Raw genomic sequence first — 2,456 nt, 5'->3', positions numbered from 1 at the left:
TATTATTATATATATGTATATAAATTATTATAAGTTTTGTCCTTACTATATAAATGTGAATTCTATGAAATGCAGCATCTCTTGATTTCTGCACCCAACATTATTTGAAATTTGTATAATTAAGGCTTCATTTGTCTTAAAGCTGCATTAAGGACTAAGTCATTGAAAAAAACATTGACATAGAATCTCAAAACAATAACCCCAATAATAAATTCAGCTCAATGGTTCCCATTTTAAAAATTTCCATGACAGACAAAATCTTCCAATGTGGCTTGTTTGCTTTTCGTTTGTCTTGAATGTCGTAGGATTGACAAGTGAATGTCCAAGCCATGGAGAGTGGAGAGCAGAGCTTTGGTACTGATCATTTAGCTTGCAAATGGCGGCATGGAACCATGCAATGGCAAAAATGTAACACTCGAATTGCAGAGTTAAATCAACGAATGTTGTATATATGTGAATTTACAGTTCAAATTACAACAAAATCAAGTTGCCCTGCCCGACAGACACGTTGGCACTACTCCCTATCATCAGCCACGCTTCAAGCAGCAGATTCAACCAGAAGCTAAATCTACAGAACCACTTGAAAAGCTAGAGAGAAGATGCTGATGCTTTCTAGTTTCTTCTCAGACAAGCTGCCACACCCTAGAAATCAATGTGGCGCATCAGGATTGGGACAGGAGAGAAAGATCATGTGCCCCATTTCAGCATCTCCTTAGCCTCCCAAATCCAATATATCTTACTATCAAACACCATACAAGTGTAAGCAAAAGGGCAAGACCCCGCCCACCTACAAGTCCAGCTAGAACGATCACAAACAGAATCAGATACCCTGATTTCCCTTTTCTATCATTCCCCACTTTGTTTTTAACTACTCCCATTCCTGACTCCTCAACCCACAAAAGTTGAGCACAAGTTGAAATCCTGTCTCCTAATTCCTCAACTTGCTTGCAACTTTCTTCCTCTACCTCTACTTGTGATTCATCTTCTCCATCATCGGCCTCCGGCCCTTGTTTTCCCTCTTCAATCTTGTCTGATTTATCTATTTCCACTCCCGATTGAGTACATGGTTCATCCCTGTCATTACTCTTCCCCTGCTTCTTTCCATTACGCAACTTCTTTGGCACTAATTTCCTGATCAAATTTGCTTTGATTCTAGCACTCCGACTACGCTCACTTCTACATATCAAGATTTCCCTTATTTTCTCCATCCCCTCCACTTTTATCTGCGTCTCCAAACTTTCACTGTCACACCCCTTATCTACGGAATCAAATTTCGATTCCGCGATCTGAATTTCCTCAACGCAATCATCTTCCAATTCAGTCAACCCATAAGAATCAGAAAAGAGAGTGCCTTGTTGTTTCACAACCAATTCCTGCGCTGATCCTTGTTCCCAATCCCATCTCTTCAAAACCAGCAAACCCTTTTGAATCCAAGAATCCAATAAAAGCATCTTAGACTCTGGTCTTAAGAAACCAAAAAACCGCGTCCCAACAAACTCTACTAGCACAAGCAAGAATGCCGCCACCATGAACCAAACCGCAAGGTTCCTGCTACTGACAGCCAGAGCTACCACTAGAAAAATTTTAAACGCCGCATGGAAGGCAATCCTCTCCTCGCATTCTCTCTTGACCAACACTAACTGCCCAACATCTACGTCAGGAGATCGTAGCTCTTCTTTGCATGGAGGGGAAGGGAATGATTTGGGAGGCGAGGAGGGTTGATGCAGGGTGGGAGGGGTTTGCATCTGGGGGGGGCTGGAACTGGGACTGGATTTCCTTTTGGAGGATTTCCTCAAGCGATCACGGTTCTTGACGAAGAGATCGATGAGGGAGGTTGGGAATCCAGTCTCCACCACAAGCGATCCGCCGCGTTTGGGGGATTGGTGGAGGTCGGCAACCAGCCGGGAGATACGAGTAACTTTGGCTTTCTTCCACGGAAAAGGCATGGTACAAAGAAAAACCAAAACCTAAAGAAAGAAAAAAACAAAACTGGGTCTTTTCTTTTCTGTTCTTTCCTTCCTGGTTGTTAAGTTGATTGTTTGGTTGAAGGGAAAGAGGAAACGAATTAAAAAGAAAATTGGGTATGAAGGACTACATGATTATGCTTTAAAACCCAGGCGAGGCAGGAGACAAGAAAGTAGAAGACGCGTGGGGGGAGAAGGTTTGGATTCAGAGGAAAGTGGAGCGATGTTGTTGTGCCTTTTCTCTTTCTTTTGTCGGTCAATTTTCAGTTCTCTTTTTTCTTTTTTATAATTTATTTTGTATAAAAGATGGTTAATTTGTTTTTCTTTGTTAATATTTGGAGTTTGTTTCCTAACTGAAGGAGGAAATTCTAGTTTTAAAGTTTATTTAGATTTACTAAATTTGACCCTTTATTTTTTTTCCCTTTTTTTCTTTTATTTTATATATCGAAAATACAATTTTTAAGCTGTATAAATAATTTAATAAATGTCTTT

General features: G+C 40.4%; 1 protein-coding gene across 1 annotated transcript; it reads right to left on the bottom strand.

The window, feature by feature from the left end:
* Window positions 1–420: 420 nt before the first annotated feature.
* Window positions 421–2,220, bottom strand: LOC18595061 (ethylene-responsive nuclear protein / ethylene-regulated nuclear protein (ERT2)). The gene has a single exon (XM_007022844.3). It carries the CDS (start codon window positions 1,944–1,946, stop codon window positions 702–704), a length of 1,245 nt encoding a protein of 414 aa, XP_007022906.2. The 5' UTR covers window positions 1,947–2,220; the 3' UTR covers window positions 421–701.
* Window positions 2,221–2,456: the final 236 nt, after the last annotated feature.

This window comes from Theobroma cacao, chromosome 6 (assembly GCF_053813885.1).
Source record: "Theobroma cacao isolate CCN51 chromosome 6, ASM5381388v1, whole genome shotgun sequence".
Classification (NCBI taxonomy): domain Eukaryota; kingdom Viridiplantae; phylum Streptophyta; class Magnoliopsida; order Malvales; family Malvaceae; genus Theobroma; species Theobroma cacao.
The sequence above is the reverse complement of the archived record's forward strand: the minus strand, read 5'-3'. Positions and strand labels throughout refer to the sequence as shown.

What these genes read in the sequence shown, in the direction of transcription:
- LOC18595061 (XM_007022844.3), bottom strand. Translation starts at nt 1,946, where the DNA reads ATGCCTTTTCCGTGGAAGAAAGCCAAAGTTACTCGTATCTCCCGGCTG.